The sequence below is a fragment of the Xenia sp. Carnegie-2017 genome, unplaced genomic scaffold (assembly GCF_021976095.1).
Source record: "Xenia sp. Carnegie-2017 unplaced genomic scaffold, XeniaSp_v1 HiC_scaffold_23, whole genome shotgun sequence".
Lineage (NCBI taxonomy): Eukaryota > Metazoa > Cnidaria > Anthozoa > Malacalcyonacea > Xeniidae > Xenia > Xenia sp. Carnegie-2017.
The window spans coordinates 4894577-4913186 of NW_025813486.1; the positions used below are offsets into that span (position 1 = coordinate 4894577).

An 18610-nucleotide genomic window follows, 5' to 3' on the forward strand; every position below is an offset into this window, starting at 1 on the left:
GTAACATGATCTCAATCATTGAGAGCCTGAATCATGTGTCAGCATCTAATCATACGGAGGTGAATTCGGTGGAGGAGCAAAAAAATATATTTGAAATATTTCTGTTTTCCAATGCAGCCTGTCGATAAGATTTGTTTGGTGATATATCTGCACAGAGACCATGTGATATAAATTCGAATCGTACGAACAGCGAGCGCGTTCTTGAAAATTAATTTTGGTTACAACATAACCTCGTACAGAGTCCTCACAGTGGAATGTAAGTTTGCTGCGTTTAGAAGGAAAATGAGCAAATGCGTAAGGAATTAAACACAAACCTTTTGAAAACCAACTTTGTTTGCTTCCAGTTTTGCAACTTTACACTTTATGCAGCTACCATTATTAATGTTTAGCTGACTCGATCTGCAATATACGTTGAGCTTTTCTGTGGTGTGCAACTTATGGACCTGTATAACAAATAAGACTGCTCGCAGCCATTTCGCCGGCTCAGCGTTTCTGTTCGTTCAGAAAATGAAAGATATTCTGCTGAGTGGTATTTAATGTTTATACGCTATACTATAATTCGGCCATTACACAAAAAGTGAACATTTATTAAATAAAACATTTATTAAATAAAAAAAAACAGAATTATTTATTATTTATTAATTGACTTCTATAACAACATCAAATATATTCAGAACAAAATTAAAATTAATTTACAACAACTGAAATTAAGTTTTATAATTGACGAAAAGTCAGCACCTTGATGATACAGTTTAGAAGGAACATCGTTGATGAAACTGTTTACTATTGACCTACACTATTGTTGAAAATATTTTGAAATATTAAGAAAATTTGATAATTGCTTTCTAAGCAGTGAAATTTTTTTCCCAACAAATCTATTGCTTTAAAATCTGGTATATTGACAAAGATAGCAAAGCTGGTTGAGAAAAAATACCGGTTCTCTAAATTCACGGGTATGATTTTTATGAAGCGATAGCCAACAAAAATTTATGTGAAGTCATGCAACACAATGAAAGCAAACGAAAAGATTAGCAGATTTAATTTGATTAACAAAACCGCGCATTAAATTACCAAAGAAGAAATGTTAGTAAATTTATAGCAATTCATGAAATATTTTAAATGTGTAGAAACAATTAGCAAACGGTTCATTAAAAATACCATTTAAATATTGCAATTATATTTGACATAAATGATGATGCGTCGCTTTCCCACAGTAAATGATACAAGTTACAATTTTTATAAAACGAAGGAATTCCGACATGCATTGTTTAGTGATGCAAGGTTGTGGAATTTATAAGGGCACACAAAAAACCTTACATAGATTTTGGCGATATTTTGTAATGATAAATTTTTTGATATATACTCTCAATCTTTCGACTACATTTACGAAAAGAAAAAATATTTTAGTAATGAAATTCCTAATGGAATAACTGCATATTTTGAAGAAAACAATTTTTCAAGTTTTACTTGAGTGGCTGTTATGATGAGGTCCACACTAGTGTTGGGTTTGCAAACTTGGCTCATGATAATGGTTTAAGAGTAACTTGTATCAAGTAAAGTATAAATTTTGGTAACAAATTTATGTAAACATATACAGATGTAATATATATGCCTAATACCACCAATATGAAGTATATGCAACAGATCGGTGCAGCCATAATAAACAAAACACAAACCATCATTACCTAAAAACAGAATTACTGCCGAACAATTCTAGTCCACTAACATGTCAGAGATGATAGAGGCTCTTCCTGATAGTTAGCTAGTATAGTGTTTGAAAGCAAGAACAAAACATTCAATGAAAGAGAAACGTGTGGTAGCTATCAACGTCGTTTAACCAAACAACACCAGCATTTGATAAAAACCTATCATATGTATTGTAGTTTTGGAAAAATCCTCAATTTCCATTTGGAAACATCACTATCCTATTTACCACAATACGCATCAATGGTTTGAAATCAAGATTAGCCAATGAAAAATTGTTTAACGTGAGCACTGATAAAAACACCTCTCGACTTTCTCAAACTTTGAAAATTGTTCTGCGACCACAAAACGACCAAAATCTGAGCCAAAATGAAAAAGATCTCACTGAGCTTTGAAAGCGTTAGCTGAAATGAGCTTAAAATATTTTTCCGGTATATTATAACTTTGCTGAAGTCCTTCAACAAAAGACTGTTCAGTTGATCTCTTGCAGTAGCTAATAGCTTATTGAAAACTTGAACAAAAGGAAACCTTTGATAAGTAGTGCTGTAAGATTTTGAAAGATCCATTGTCAAATAAAGCACAACTGAAAAAATAGATTGCAATATCTCAATTTCTCTACACTTACAGAGTACAGAAATTGATTATGAATGTAAAACCAAGCACGGTGAGGTACAAGATACTGCAATTTTACACCCCATTAGCACAGCAATGTACTGAAACAAACATCGTCCATTGCATCCCAAATGATCCATGCACCATCTTAAACGATCTATTACACCCCAAATACCTCAAACAAAAATCAATTCTTTTCAAGTAAGTTTTAATCTTCAACCTTGATCTAAGACCCACCGCACACTGGCTAAACATTAGCATTTGTCACGATTTGCTGCCTTTGTTTGTGTGAAGCATTGTCGTCACAACAAAAACAGTAGCAATTCTTCTTCGTCGTTAGAGAATTCTTTGTTGTTTATCAATTCGTCTAGATGTTCAATAAATCAGCCATTTTGTTTTGCCAGTTGTGCGCGTGCGCTTTTGTCGATACAACTTGTCTCGAATAAAAAGTACGCACAAAAAGTTTTCCAGTGTGCGGCGGGCTTAAGAGAACCAAAAAAATATCTATCCTTCATCTAATTACGTAATTATAGACGTACTTTTCCTCGAGGTCTATTGAGACTCTAAATTATAACATGTTCGCTGAACGGCACGACAAATAAGATATCTGTTGGATAAATGTAGTTCATGTACCGTGAATAACAGCTGCAGCATGCGCAAAAACTTCTTTAAACTTTTCCAAGCAAATAGACTTCATATAGGTGGTATTATAGATGGCAATTTTGACATCCCAAAACTTGCATAAAATATGAGAAGACAAAATTCTGACCTGTTAATTAACGATTAGCTTAATAAAAAGAGTATCATCTTTGATATACTGACGATTTTTTAAACTCTCCAATGGCATGAAGAAAGGTGATCCGGAGGCAATATTCATATCTGACTTTGGTCGTTGAAATGATGAACTTTGAGGATCTGAATGAAAAGCATCAATCATGTGATCACCATTTCCTTGATCGATTAACATCATTGTGATCTTCTTTTGGAAAGGCCATGTTTGTAGTGCATCGTAATCACCTAGGAAAAATAATATACAATTATATAAGATTTTTAAGATTAACGTTTTGCTAGAATTCCGTCTTCGTAAATGTCCTTCCTCAAGGTCCCATACATCTACCGTTTAAATAATTATCTCATCTCTCATTAAGCACTAAACAAGCCATTATATTGATCATAATGAATGCTTAAAGTTAGTTGAAAAAAGAAGATTTGGTTTTAGCACACATTCTCCCGAAAAACAAACTCCAAAAATACAAGCATTGATGGCGTTCCGTTCCCTGATGAAAATGATAAACCTTTACAAGATCCATTGCAAATTAAAGATAAATTTAATGACTATTTTTCATATCTTACCAAAATTTGATTAATTGTAACATTAACAGATGCTATCCTGATATGCTCTTTAATTTAGTAAACAAATTTAAGCAGATCGCAAAAATTCTCTCTTTAAAATGAAGGTCCAACAAACATTTGCACAGCATGTTTTCACATACTTATCAAACAATTTTGTCAAAAATCGAAAAGCTTCACATGTATGACAACATATGATCGTTCAATATTACTTTGGATAAAATCAGTTTGGGATTTAAAAAAAATTACTCAACTGAAATAGCTCTCTCATCAATAGGCAATTACGATATAGCCCAGCAACAAATTCAGCGAACTCAAGTCCCATGGGAGTTTTATGAATAAAATCGTACTGCTTGGCGTTTGCCAAAAAAATTCAGCCTACTGTTATAATTCGAGATCATTTATTTCATCAGCATAGGTAAAAGTATAGGTTTGTGTTTAATTAATTACGAATAAACATGAACGTGTTCGTTTTTTAATGACTGCAAAATGCAATATCAGCACTCTTTGTAAACATGACGTGCAAACATTGCCGTATTATTTTTAAAAGGGAAAAGCCCTCTCACATCTTATACCGAGGTGTCGTGCCAGAGAACTTTGTTAATGTTAAATGGAAAACAATAATTTACAGCTGACTATCCTTTGGGAAGAATTTTGTCTTTAGAAATTCACAACCAATGGCATAGTTAAAAATCTAGTTATGATTTGAAACATCTCTTCTAGTAAAATTTAATAGTTTTTGTGCATATAACAGTTTTACAAGAGACCTTGAACTATGGATAGACGGCCATCGCCTTTAGTTCCATCATCATAAACAAGACCAAAACACGTTTGATATGGATAAAAAGATTAATAAGACTAATAAGATAGTGACTTTGTCGTGGTGACAAATCTGAAAATAGTTCTAAAGATAGCAAACACCATAATGAATGCTAAAAGTAATATAATAAGTTGATAGTTCTTAAAAGAACTGTTTTAAGTGATGAGCACTAATACAATAGTTCTAAATTAAACGACACGATGCATTTCGGCAGACTACTCCTCAGGTGTCAACGTCTGCTAAATAAAAATTTATAATCTACCGATATTTATAATGCCAAGAAAGAGTGTACGTCTTCTCCACAAGGGGAGATGACGCTCAAAACAGGGTAAAATTAAAGACATAAACCTTTTGTTGGCAGAGGATGGGATTGGTTAACTTAATTAAAACAGCCTCCATGACACGTAAATGAAAGAATGAACGGCATTTCTTATGTGGTCTGGAATGCAACAGTGGTTAAAATTCCTTCTTAATTTAAAAATGACTAGCTTATTGAAATTGTCGTATAGAGCTACCGTCTCTCAGTGCAGATAAAACCATAGCAATTACGCTTAATATTTTTGAATGATCTATCGCGGATTAGTATGCATTGGTTCTATGAGGAGTATGCATTGGTTCTGTCTGTTTACTGTAAAGATTTTTTCGATTAGTTTGTAATAAATTAATGAATTTTTAGTTAAATGGGTAATTGAAGTATTATGTCTCTTGTGTAAGAGCTGATATGTCTCAACAATCAGCAATCTAAAGTTGTAAATTATTACTTTTTTATTGCAAAATTCAATGATTGTGTATTACAATTCAATAAGGTCACTGAATTTTAGAACATAAGGGAATCAAAAGCAACAAAAACTTCCTCATATTCATATTTTATTGATTGGAGTTTTATTGAACTCTGCATATCAAAACGTTAACGTTTAAATGAAGTAGTCAGGTCAAACAGTAAAAAGTGTTCCATTTTAATAAAATGATTCAAGTTCATTGAGCTAGATGTTAACATAGCACAATATTTTTGGCAAGAAATTGGCCAAGTGACCATTTTACACAAACTGTTATTGGTGGATAACTTCACGACTTTGCATTAAATTTACTGAGATATTTGCTCAAATTATCTCTGTTTTTTTCTCTTGTTTATAAATGTTAATAGACTAAATTTGGAAACAAGACATTGGCAAATATGAACTGCCAAAAAACACAATTTCGTAATACAATCAATATATCTTATACCCCCTGTTCCCCATGTTGAATTACTTATAATGACCAACTATGCACTACGTATGTATATGCATCAGCAATCAAAGTTTAATATCTCTATGAAACACACAGACTGTGAATGCGTGATATAGATCACATGTTTTCCTGAAAGTCAATGTTATGAAAAGACAAACGTCCTTAGAAGGCATTTAGAAAGAATCACATCTAAACGCATCTTCCTTTAAATTAATCCCCTAATATTTACACCAAAATCAAACCTTGGATATAACGCTAACACATCCTCGACTTGATAATTTTACGGCAGAAAAAAATAAAGATGTCTTTACCTTTCATGACAACAAAGAACAAGGATAAATGTGTTTCCTGTTTAGGGTCATCACCATTCATACAGATCTTAGCGCACATCTTATATCCATATCGAGAACTATAGAATGGTGGACTATACAAGGCTGTTTTGATACCATTAATGGCGTCCTGTCTCTTCTTGCTGAAGTTATCTACTTTCCACAGTAATATGCCATTGTAGCTGTGTATGGAGTGATTAGATCCCAGTACACGGGAACCACGTTGTGCCTCCAGGTCCGTAATCTTAACCGTGTTTCTCGCCAGTGATTCGTCAATTTGATCTAAACGCTCACGAAATCGTAGTATAGTTGAGGAAATATCTTGTAATTGCCGCTCGAGAGTCGAGATTCTATCACGCATCGAGGAAACGTCTGATGACATCAGGGGGTTACTATCGTTACCACCACGACTCTCGATGCTCTCAATCCTCCTTTCAAGACCTGTAAGTTTACCTACTAACATCACAAATTTTTCTGAAAGATTGGTACTAACAGCAGTAACTTGGTCAGCCATGTTTTGAATAGCAGTAGTAAACTCTGGACGTGGTACATAGTTACTTAACTGTGTAACAAATGCCATAACATATCGTAACAAGGCGCTGATATGATCAATTAAATTGTAGTTCATATGTTGTCGGATCTCCTTCCGTTTTAAAGTCTGCGAACGAAAGAGAAAACTAATGGCTACACATACACTGCTGTCTGTAGTATTTATAAGAGTTTTAAAGTTAAATACAGTAACTACAGTACGTAACAGAGTTTCTATGTAAGATGAAAATTTTAAGTACCATTTTATGAACATACTCAAATCAAACTTGTGAGAGAAATTAAAAACTTTTCTGTAATTAAGACAACAAATGGATCTGTTATATAGCTACTAACTTAAGGGGTATGATGTCATTTTCATTTTCGTACTCCAATTCTCGATTTGCTTGATGCGTTGCAATTACTTTTTTTAAGAGAAAAGTTTTTGCCACTACGAATGTTTACATTTCAATTCAAAGTCTTGAGAAAGGGTACTTTATATATAAACCAGATGTAAATGATGGGACATTCTACTTCTGATCCACAATTTTCGTACACTAACATCATGCATCTCAATTTTTTGTTAAAAAAAAAGCTCAAATGAAAATTAAACATTACATGTCTTGCTGTAATTTGACGATTTTTTCAGTGGCATTTTATCTTTGGCCACATTAATTTGAAAAATAGTTAAAATATTCTTACTTTGTCATAGTTACATCCAATGGCTTGAAATTCACATTCAGTTGGCACTTCATCACAAGTCGTCTTTTCATGGTTTTCAATATCTTTCTTTGGTATCTTCTTCTTACAATATTTACATGGAACTGGTGCATTTTCACAGACTTTATCCACGTGATCCTATACATTAAAGGAAATCCAAAGCAATGATAATTTAGTAAATGAAATTCGTCATATTTCTTGATAGTTGTATCATCTAAGCACAAATATTCCGTGTACCTTTAGTGAAGCATTTGGGACATCTTTACCACAATATTCACATTTCACGTTTCGATATTCACAATCATTCCTCAAATGTTCGCAAAGAAGAGAGGGAGGTAACTGAATGTTACATTTTTTATGTATACAGCTGATGAGCGCATGCTCACAAACTTCATAATGACCCTGACAAAAAACAAGATTTAGTGAGCAACAAAACTACGCTTTCTTAATAATTTTCTCAGTCCAACTCACTTCCAATTTTTCGTAGATGCCAGACCATTGGCACTTCTTGGAGGGACAATGTAATTTAATCCTATTTAACTCACGCTTTGTGAAAGCATCTGGGAAAACCTAAATAGTTTCACGGAATTTAAGATCGACGTAACTAATGCAATTGCAGCTGGGAAAGGGTAACTTCCACTTTATTGTACAGATTAGTATAAGCGACAAATTAAACAGTAGTCATTGAATGTAAACATTTAACCCATACTGCGTGGACGTATTCCTTATATTCCTTATACGTTGATGTTGTGAAAATATCAATTTTCGAAAGTTACAAGCATTGAAGAAAATGGTTGTTTGTGGTCGTCTCAGCAAACTGCTTGCCTACTTTTTTGAAATCGATTCACCACTGGCTTTTACCTAGCGAGCAGATTTCCTGTCTATCACCAAAGGGGTCACATAAATTTAGAATTTACCTTTGACATACAAAAATTGCCATACACAACGCTTCAGTTATATATAGTTTAGGCTTTTGTCAAAACTATAGGATGCTTTCACTCACCTCATTCTTGATCAATTTTTCTTGGTCTTCAGGACATTTTGGATCAGGACTTCTACAGATTAAACATGAAAATGTTTTGCTAAGTTCTTTAATTAGCATATATGACAACGCCAACAGTAACATGTCTTTATCAAGAGAACCAAGATCTTCATTTGTGGTGTAGGGCATTCACTTAATCTCAATGATAATTTAAATTCACAACTTCAAAGTGTAGTTGTTATTAATCTCTAATTTTCAATGCACAGAAACAAAGATGGCTCATTAACATTGTTTTATTTGAATATTGCATGAAGAAATATTGGTGTGAAGACCAAGGTACAACTCGGGTGAATGAACCACACGGAGATAAGTACCGTACTGTAAAATAGGAGATTGGAGTATGACTGTATTTGATTACGTAAATTGGCAAATGAATTTTAATGTCTGATACACGACACGGGTCAATCATTTCTAACTATTCACATCCTTTTTGCTAATGATTTAGACAAAAATTAAAATCAAGTTACGATACCCAAAAATGATATCAATACAAGATTGACAAAACAGATGTCCACATTTTTTCTGCATTGGATTGACGAGGAGGAAATGGCAATAGGTGCAGAAAAACTTTGCATCAATATTTTTACGATCTTCGTCACGAATCTTGGTTCCAGGCATCCTCACTCATGTGACAGAAAAAAAGTTCTGTCTATTCTATACAAGAGAGACAGCAAATTTCGATTTTATAAATCACTTAGAGTTCTCAATGTAATCTAAAAATGAACAGATGCACGAAGCATTTATAAAACTGTATTCGGAAGATCAGGGCCTTTTTCCTTTACAAAACAATAAAAAGTTAAGAAATATGTGAAAAAAATTACTTTTATTCTATGTTAGCAATACACTTCATTTTATACTAAAAAAAACGGATCACTGTAGCCGTCGTCTACAATCCCTTTACACCACATTACATAAATTTCTATTTTTCTTCACGCATTATGTTTAGTGATGTGTATAAAGACTGGATAACGAATCTTAGTGCTTGACTTGAAGCCAGGCGGCAGCCATATTGAAGTACCACTTTTTCAGTGCGTTATATACTTTTTATATAACAAACTGCTACTCTCGCATTTAATTTGGATCATATGTTGTACTCTTGGGGAAATGAATTATTCTGATGACAAGACTGTAATAGAAATGTTTTAAGATACGATAAAAATTCTTTATAAAATATATACTTGAAGTGGATAGTCCAATATGGCTGCCGCTGTCAAAAGTTGGCTTCAAAATTATCTTGGCCTCAGAATTGGTTGGGTTATCCAGTCTTTATATATACCAGTGATTGTGTATTGTGCAGCGAACTATAAGAAACATGTACTGGCAAAATGTAGTCTACCTACATGAATAATAAAAAGAATGCCTAACGCTTCGAAGCGAAGAGCTGAAAACAAAAAGAACTTTCAAAAAGAGGCAGGTAAAAGCAAAAAATTACTTTATTTTCCCCCCAAAACAACAGAGATGACAAAAACGTTGCTGCATGCACTTGATCAACATCAACGAGAAAAAGACAGCAGCTTTAGAGTCTCTGACAACAGTCATGATGAATTGAATCCGGACATTGAAAACAACATCAACATTGAAAACAACATCAACATTGAAATTCACACCAGTAGAGTTGAAACCTCAGCATTGGTAAGCAGTTGAAAAGACTTAGATTTAGCGAATGAATACAATCAAAATCATTATCTTGAAGAATAAAAAAAAGAGAGGTTGAAGACATCCCATAAGTTCACCGATAGTGGCCAGGAATATATGTACCGTGAATATTCGTTGATTGTAAGCTCTATCGTGAAAAAGGTAGGACCTAACGTTCTTTCTTTTTACAAAGAGAAACGACAATGTGCAAATGAACAAAGAACTCAAACCTTCGTGAAATGTCTTGTTTTAGCTGAATTTGAGAAAGAGGAGAGACGATTTGCAACAAACGGTCAAGTGTATCTTGCCCATGGCGTCCGTTGTGATGGCCAAAAGAAATTGCAAGATATCGTACACCATTTGCATTGGACTCCTCACGCTGCCGCAGTAAAGATGAAAACGGTTTCAACCCAATGGACCGAAAAAGATTCATCTCCTTCTTGGTTACGAACATTGAATAGTTATGACTCCAATATCCTTCAGACTCTTACACACATGGTTGTTGATGTATATAATGACAGCCAACTGCTCACATCTACAGCCTGGTCTTGGCCATCACGACCATTAGCCTAATTTCATGCAGAAGAAAAATTTAGATCATACCGAAGGTTGAATAGGATTTTCTTGTTTTCAGCTTCAAGCTACCCACTTGCACTACCGCGATCCGAGTCGTTTTGCAATTCAGGTCGATGGGTCCGTTGATGCCAAATAACAGGACGAAAAATTGTCTTCGTTTGTTTTATTCGCTACACCAGCCCTTTTTCCCTTCAAATACGTTTTGAGGAAGATGATCAAAGTCATGGATTTCCTCAAAGAAAAACAGCTCATTCGCTGGTGGCAACATTCCGGTTAGCAAAAGAAACAATTCGACTAGAAATTGTAGAATCTTCAGAGAACTATCTAAATTGGAGTAATTCACTTAACGTTGAAGTTGGAAAATTGGACGAAGAATATTAAGAAATAGCACTAACTATTAAAATTCATCTTCCGAGGATAGACATATGTTCGTATATAAATAAATTTTTCCCTTTTTTTGTTTTAGTCTCGAGTCAATGATTAGCCAAATGAAGTTATGAAACACAACTTCAGCATAACAGGAGCCAACACAGCAGTTGAGTTTGTTGATGCATGTCTTCGCTTAATAGCGTCATGTAATGTAACTGACAAAGAAAAATTTCTAAATACAGTGTTTGAAAATTTTGATTCAATGAAAACTGCAGATAAAATATCCCGCCAAGATTATGGTCTTCGGCTCAGTTCTATGCTCAGGGTGAGCAAGCCACCAGTTACAGAATTCTTTTTAGCTTATTGTATCGCCTCATAGCATAACTGTTCAAAGAACTGTAGCAACATACAACATGCTTTTTTCTAACCTAGAAAAAGCCACTTCAGAGATGACATTAGTTGACAGAATTTAATACACTGGAACGGTGTTCCAACTGCTCATTACGATCAACGGTTCAGGAATTAATGCTCGCTAAACACAGAAGACTGAATTTGACAACTGTCAGCTCATATATGGAAAGGGATTTTACTAAGAAGTTCTGTAAGCAACCCTCATAACAATAAAACTTTTATTGTAAAACATATTCTAGAGCTTTTTAAGTCAATGTTGTTTGTTGTGTTTGTGTTATATGGAATAAGACAACAATGAGAATAAGTAATATTTTCAATATGTTTAGAATGAATATCCTATAAATTTTATATTACTTGTATTACACTAGATCCACTTTTGTCAATCACTCCCACTACAAAATTTTGAAAAAGGCCCTGAGGAAGAAAGATAATTGTGGGGGGAAGCTCATATTCATATAATTATGATATACAGAGTTAAGTGTTTTAGAAATCCATTGTGTTTTAATAGATTGTGACATTAATGTATGAATATGAGCCCCCCCGCCAATCATTAATCTTCCTACGTCCATCATACTGCTTCTCCAAGTAAAAGGGTAAAGCCTCTGCTAAAGTTGTGACGACTTTTTAAAATTGTGAAATTAATGCAAACATGAAATTATGACGAAGGATCTTACAAAAAAATGGCATGAGGAAAAACGCAAAATAATCAGCAGAGATTTTAAATGTCTTTTGTTTTCAAATATTATTTTTCCCAGTAACTCCTCCAACCACCCCGCTTCGCCATACGACTTTAAAAGCATCTCAAATCATCACTTGACAGCTATGGCGTTCGATAGATTTAGCTAGCTAAGTGATTTATTGGGCCGCCTATGGTCATATGTCGAATAAATGCTATCTAGAAACATGAGATAAAAAATGGTGAGAATATTTCGAAGCATGATGAAAATAATCTTTTTTAAAACCACTAATATCATTTCATAAAACTCCGACTTGAAATCTGCGACAGACATATGTTAATCATTTCTCTGCGGGAGATCAAAATTTTCGTGTTCAGCAACTAAACGCACAAATTTTACTGAAAATGACAACAAAACAACGTGCAAATTCAAAGTTAATAGTGCATTTAGCTGCAGTTCCCAACTCACCGAAAATTAAGACGAACAAGAATATTAATTGATGTCAATAATTCTATTCGGTTTCAAAATTTTGGAGACGTTATAGATGCAAGAGTACATAGGACTTGAATTGTGCGAATAACGCCCACATCAAGTACCAACAAGTTAACATTAATATTACAATGATTAAAAACCTATTGATCACTTACGTAGACTCCTGTTAACTAGATCAACTGTTGGAGCATAAAAGATCAAGTTGCTGCTCTTCCTCTTTTAAAAATGAAATGATAAAGGGGAATCCTGTGCAATTTTGGGGAAAACCCAAAACGCACATAATTAACAACGAAAACGTAATCATCAAATGCTCACAACATGATCAAATTTCCAGGGATATGTGTGCTAACAAACTGTCTTATCATAATCATTTCATTGCATAAAAGCCCATGAATTCTCATACAAGCTACTTCTTAAGGAAGCCAAATTGTTAATACTGCCTCTATCTCGCTTTAGGAATAGCAACAGCCATTTTTGCATGCTATATTTGAAGGTGGGAGAATCCCAAGTACCATGGGAAAACCCCTCTGGAACCGAACAAATAAATGATAAAACTTCCTAATATTAAACACATGGTTCTATTTTAAGCAATATTGTATACCTTTTCCTAATTATTGCAGACCATAGAAGTCCATTAATTTCATATAATATACTTAGCACGTAAGCTTCTCAATAGCTGTCAAAAGTCATGAAATCAGTTTCCAAATACTTATAAAGATGTCCCTGTTTGTACAAAACATCGAAATTCCATTTTACTCAGACCGTATTATCTCATTCGACGATAAACAGTGCTTTCTGACACTGATAGAATTATGGAGATTTCCTCTATGGTAAAATTTTATTCGATGTGGCACTCTAAAACTGACTGTTGGATTTAAAACACTGCGTATAAGGCTCAATGCACCACATATAATGTTCAAACCACAGCGTGTAATGTTCAAAGCACTAAATATAATAAGAAAACCACCAACGTAAAATGATGTTTAATCACTTCGCAGATAAGTCGTTCCATAAAGTTAGCTAGCTAAGTGATTTATTGGCCTGCCTATAGTCATATGTCGAATAAATGCTATCTATAAACATGAGTTCAAAATGGTGAGAATAATTCGAAACATGATGAAAATAATTATTTTTCAAACCGCTAATATCATTTCATGAAACTCCATTTCAATAATTCTATTCGATTTCAAATTTTGGAGACGATTAATATGCAAGAGTATATAGGACTTGAGCTGTTCAAATAACGCTCAAATCAAGTCACAACAAATTAAAATTAAAATGATTAAAAATCTATTGATCACTTACGTTGACTGCTATTAGCTGGAACAACTGTTGGAGCACAAAACATCAAGTTGCCGTTCTTCTTCTTTGAAAATGAAATGCACTGGGGAATCATGTTCGATTTTGGGGGAAGCCCCAAACACAAACGACAATATTGTCTGAAATCATCTCCATATTTATTAACAGGGCATATCAGCGAAACCAACTAACTTTTTTTTACATGTAACTCATAAATGATTCGACATACTTGAAAACAATATAAAGTCGAGATTATTCGTCAGATGTTACTCAGGATTCAAGCTACCTTGCTTCAGGAATAGGAACACCCATTCATGCATGCCGTGTTAGAAGGTGGGGGAATCCCAAATACCATAGGGAAGACCCCTCTGGAAACCGAACAAAGAAATAATTAAGAACTTCAAATGTTGAACACGTGGTTCTATTTTAAACAATATCATATATCCATTCCTCTTTATTGCATACCATAGAAGCCAATAATTTTATATAGTCTACTTAGCACGTAAACTGAAGTCAGTGAAGTGTTGACAGCATCCATCTCTTCTCGAGAAATGCCTCAAAAGATAAACCTGTCGATGACTTCACAAGCTTTGTTTGAAAACATCTCCGATTCTACGTATTAGATATTATCCACATATCATGCACATCAACCATGTCTTTTTATCATCAGAATCGATTGTAAATATTTTGGTGAGGAACAACCAGTTTTAAAAACAAACTTCAAAACATTCTACACTTGGAATATATAGTAATATTTGTCATATGTGCCGCGTTTCTATGGTGGCATCGTACATTTCACGCTTTTACCAAATGGCTTGACACCATTACAATTCTTTTAACTGAACGTTAGAAACTCCTTATAGTGGGAACAATATTCCCACAACACTATGCGTAGTCGTCCAAGAATTTCATGTTTTGACAATCTACATACCAAAAAAAATTAGATATGAAAGTGAATAAATGTAGAGAAATTTGTAAACAAATGAAATTTATTGTAAAAACTTGGAAAAAGTTGAAAAAAATTGAAAAAAATAAATTCAAAGAGGTAAAAAAAAGAAAAAAAATGTAAAAAATTGTAAAACAATTTTAAACAAGAAAAAACAATTTATTACATGTTTTTACAACTTAAATAGATATATCAAAGAAAGTTGTTTTAAAATAATCCACTAGGTTCACCAAGTAGTGGCCGTTTTTCCTCATTATATTCATTAAATTTTTTTCAGCATTATATCTAACAAATAATTCCTTAGCTTGCCAAATGCTGATTGTTTTTCTTCCTTACTAGGTAAATCAAATTATTTTTTAGCATTTGATTTACCAAATAATCCACTAGGTGAAACTAATGTTGATTTTTCAGTTTTATCATTTTTATCTTTATATTCTAATATATTAATTTCATCAGGTAATATATCATTTTAATTTATTTTCTAATGTATTAATTTCATCCATTAATTTCTTATACAATGTAACATTTTCTTGCTCCCATTTTGTCAGCATATCATTTACCTCTTTTATTTCTTTTTGAAGTAAAAAGTTTTTTCTTTTTGTATATGAATATAAATCTAGTAGTTTTGATCTTATTTTAAAATATGCATCCATTTTTTTATTATTTTCTTTTATTTCTTGTTTCTTTTTTTCCAGTATTTTCTTTCTGTAATATAACAAAATTTGGAATGAAAATTAATACATTCTAATTTGAGTTTTTGTTAATAACATAACTTACTGCTGTATAGTTTATTTCTTTATGAATAAAATCAAGTTCTTTTTCAATTTTTTTCGTAATTATTTCTTTTCTTTACAGCAATGATATGAATAATGAAAAATTACATCTGATGGGTATACTGGTAATGATGCGTTATATAAAAGCTTTTGAGATCTTTGACATTTTTTATAATGAAACAATATTTATAAAACATCTTTCGAAATCTTTCATTTTTTAAAATAAATTTATTTTTATCCATTTTTGTAAATATAAAAAAATAAATGAAATTACTTATAAAAAAGCAAAATTATAATAATGTGTGTTTTTTTTACAAAAACTTTTATTTTTTCCCTTTTTTATACTTTCTCTTTTTTCTTCAATTTTTAATTCTTCCTTTTCTTTACAACAAATATATAAATGATGAAAAACACAATTTGTTGGATTTTTTGGTAATGAAGCGCTATATAACGCTTCCATTTGATATCTTCAACATTCTTTACAATAAAAACAATATTTATCAAATAATTTTCTATATCTTTCATTTGCAATACTGTTATTTTCATCCATTTTTCTTCAAAAAATTAAATTTCTTATAAAAAAGCATACAATATTGTGTTTTTCTTTTCTTTTATTTCTTTAAGTTCCTTTTTGACAATCCTTTTTTATCCTTTTTTCTTCTTCTTCTTTTACTAATTTAACTTCCTCTTCAATTTTTTTTTTAAATCTTCTTTGTCTTTACAGTAAACGCTTACATGATAATCAATACTCTCTGCTGTAGTTGGTGTTTTGAAATAATGTTCGTAATCATAACATAACCTGCAATGACAACAATATTAATAAAACAATTTTGCTGTATAGTTTACTGATGGGATTATATGACATATTGATTTGTTGAAGAGTTTTCTTTTCTTAAAAAATTACATGATGTTTTAAATAGGTTTTTATATTCTTAATTTCTTTAAGTTCTTTCTTGCATATTTTTTTATTTTTTATTTTTTATTTTTCTTCTTCGATAAATTTAATTTCTTCTTCAACTTTTTTCTTTAATTCTTTATTTTCTTTACAACAAAATTCTGTATGATACTTGATAGCAACTTCATTTAATAATGGTGTATGTGTTCATATGACAAATATACTTATGATTTCAAATTTTATACTACAGGCTTTATATAATTTTGTAATAATATAAAGTGCTTTTTCTTTTTCTATTTTTAAATTCTATTTTAAATTTTTTTTTATTTTTTTTCTATTCAGTATGATTTATATGGTTGATAATAAATTCATTGAAAGATAATTCACTAACATATTTATAATTATTTGGTAAAAATTAGGTATATATATACACTTACTACAATTAAATTAAGTTAAAAATTCATAAATTTTATCTATTTCATTTTTACCCATTTTATTTTATATATAAGTGTGTTTCTTTTTGCTGTTTCTCTTAACTCTATTGACTTAATATGGAAAAAAAATTTAAAAAGAGCACAAGCATATCTTTCTGAATGGAAAAAATACCTGAAAAAAACGAAAGATTTTTTAAAAGATATGATGGTCTGCAATGAGAAGTTGACTTTCTCTATTCATAAATATATTCAGATTATTGGATGTATTTTGAAGAATGAACAATTGTACAACGACTTAAGAAATACTCCAAGCTTTAATGAAGAAAAAAACGAAGAGGTGCTTTTCAATTTAAATTAATATGAAGAAAATGAACACGATTTGTTTTTAAGGAAAATTGCGAATAACAATGTGTTTATTTATAGGGATGGTTGCTGTTATAAACATTTGTTGTGAAATTTACTATTCAATCTTATCAATAGTGTTGTTGCATTAAGTTTTGGATTGTACATTGTATATAAAGGTATCAATGGCATCCATCCCTCCTAAAACCTTGAAAAGAATAAACAATGCTTACGAGGAATAAGAAAGAGTTAGAAAAAATAATTTAAAAACATATGTGTTAGAAAACCAAGTTACTTTATTTTCATTAATTCATGGATATATTGATTTGTTAAACGATTTGTTAGTTTCTTCTGATTTATATAATAATATAAAAACATCGCATGGTGAGTGTTTAAAATACTCTAATACTTTTGGAAGTTATTCTCAAATGTACGTGAATACACTCGGGAAAAATGAAAAAATCAAATTTATCTACCCTTTTGTTTTTCTGATTCCACATATAAAGATCGACGGAGAAATGAAGACATGAACAAAAATGGATTAGAACTTTTTACTTGTAGATATTGTTTTATGCAACGAATATTTGTATAGAATTTATCTTAAAAATGATGAAAAATATGATTATTTTAAAATATGTATGCAATCTATAGACGATACTACTGCTATATATAAAGAGAATGCTTGGATTTGTAAACAAAAAAGGCATGGTGTAAATACAGTGAAGGAATTATTAGACATAAAGATGTTTTAAATATGGATAATGGAGAGAGTTTTGGTGAGAATTTTCTACATTTTATGAATAGATTTTTTGATTTGTCATGTGAGACTAATCAATACTTTTTTGATGAATACTTTTAAGCTGTTAAAGAAAGAGAAAAAGATAAAAAATTCATGGCTCCAATATCAATTGAAAATTATAGTAATCAAGATAAAGTCACAAATTACATGTTGGAAAAAATATCACAGAACAAAAGATAAAGGATTTCGAAGAAAGACTTTAAATTGTTGAAGAAAAGAATAAAGAATTTGTGGAAAGAGAAGAAACATTATTACTAACTACTGAAGAAACGAAAATAATAAATATAGCTTTTTGTGAAAAAAGTGAATTGATTGATATAAATGAAATGTTGTTAAAAAAACTTGAAGAAAAAGATATTCAAAATGAAAATAAAATTTTAAGAAAAAAATTGCGTTATATATAAGACTATGAACATGATGAAGAAAAATGTGGAAAGGTTAGAGAACAAGATCATTTTTTAGTCTCAAGATTAAAAAAAGTACAAAAAGAAAATGATTTTTTATTAATAACTTTAAATCTAGCATAAAAAGCAAGAATCGAAGTTTTGGAATATGACAATTTTTATCAAGAGTTTATTTGGAAAAAATTTCCTTATAAAAAAATTATAGCTATTGAGTCAATTGATGATGAAG

General features: G+C 31.5%; 2 protein-coding genes across 4 annotated transcripts in view; both read right to left on the reverse strand.

Moving 5' to 3' along the window:
• The window catches only part of LOC124448722 (TNF receptor-associated factor 3-like), a 64517-nt gene that overhangs the window by 18243 nt on the left and 27664 nt on the right, over positions 1-18610 (reverse strand). The window contains exon 1 of one of the 3 annotated variants that reach the window (XM_046999687.1): positions 7221-7227. The exons of the other annotated variants lie outside the window; for them this stretch is intronic. The gene's annotated coding sequence lies outside the window, so the exon portion shown is untranslated. Of the gene's footprint in view, positions 1-7220; positions 7228-18610 lie in introns of those variants that run through there. 3 annotated transcript variants of the gene reach the window in all.
• LOC124448719 (TNF receptor-associated factor 3-like) lies at positions 582-13864 on the reverse strand. The gene is made up of 8 exons (XM_046999680.1): positions 13795-13864; positions 8802-8983; positions 8291-8342; positions 7759-7857; positions 7525-7689; positions 7270-7425; positions 6025-6700; positions 582-3333 (listed from the first exon to the last, which is right to left on the reverse strand). The coding sequence occupies exons 2-8, from the start codon at positions 8945-8947 to the stop codon at positions 3089-3091; spliced, it is 1539 nt and encodes a 512-aa protein (XP_046855636.1). The 5' UTR covers positions 8948-8983; positions 13795-13864; the 3' UTR covers positions 582-3088.

Bases quoted from the DNA above. Each gene is read 5' to 3' on its own strand.
- LOC124448719 (XM_046999680.1), bottom strand. From the start codon at position 8,947: ATGCCTGGAACCAAGATTCGTGACGAAGATCGTAAAAATATTGATGCA. The intron at 7,426-7,524 runs GTACACGGAATA...TTTAATGTATAG, and splicing joins TCCCAAATGCTTCACTAAAG to GATCACGTGGATAAAGTCTG. The intron at 6,701-7,269 runs GTAAGAATATTT...TTTCGTTCGCAG, and splicing joins TTGGATGTAACTATGACAAA to ACTTTAAAACGGAAGGAGAT.